At 58.1% G+C, this 272-nt stretch overlaps 1 protein-coding gene across 1 annotated transcript in view; it reads right to left on the reverse strand.

Annotated features, from left to right (window-relative positions):
- LPAR2 (lysophosphatidic acid receptor 2) overlaps positions 1-147 on the reverse strand; it is a 4,196-nt gene extending 4,049 nt beyond the window's left edge. Inside the window, exon 1 of the mRNA XM_009867615.1 lies at positions 5-147. Coding sequence (XP_009865917.1) covers positions 5-147 — 143 coding nt within the window. The remainder of the gene's footprint in view (positions 1-4) is intronic.
- Between the last annotated feature and the right edge of the window lie 125 nt (positions 148-272).

Raw genomic sequence — 272 nt, forward strand, 5'->3', positions numbered from 1 at the left:
CAGCAGGTTGGTGAGGAGCACGATGACGCTCCCTGTCAGGCCCAGGGCAACCACCAAGACATCCTTCGTCCTCCAGTACGTGGTCAGCTCTTTGCGGCTGTTGTTGTAGAAGAACCCCACGGTCTCATTGTAAAAGCAGTGCTTCATCGCTGCTCTCCTGCAGAGGGGCGACAGGATCGTTAGCTCGCGCCGCGCACAACGAGAGGGTGTTACGAGAACGCCTTTGCCACAGATGGAGCCAGCGAGGAGCGCAAAAACACAGCAACGACCAC

This window comes from Apaloderma vittatum, unplaced genomic scaffold (assembly GCF_000703405.1).
Source record: "Apaloderma vittatum isolate BGI_N311 unplaced genomic scaffold, ASM70340v1 scaffold25644, whole genome shotgun sequence".
Taxonomy (NCBI): domain Eukaryota; kingdom Metazoa; phylum Chordata; class Aves; order Trogoniformes; family Trogonidae; genus Apaloderma; species Apaloderma vittatum.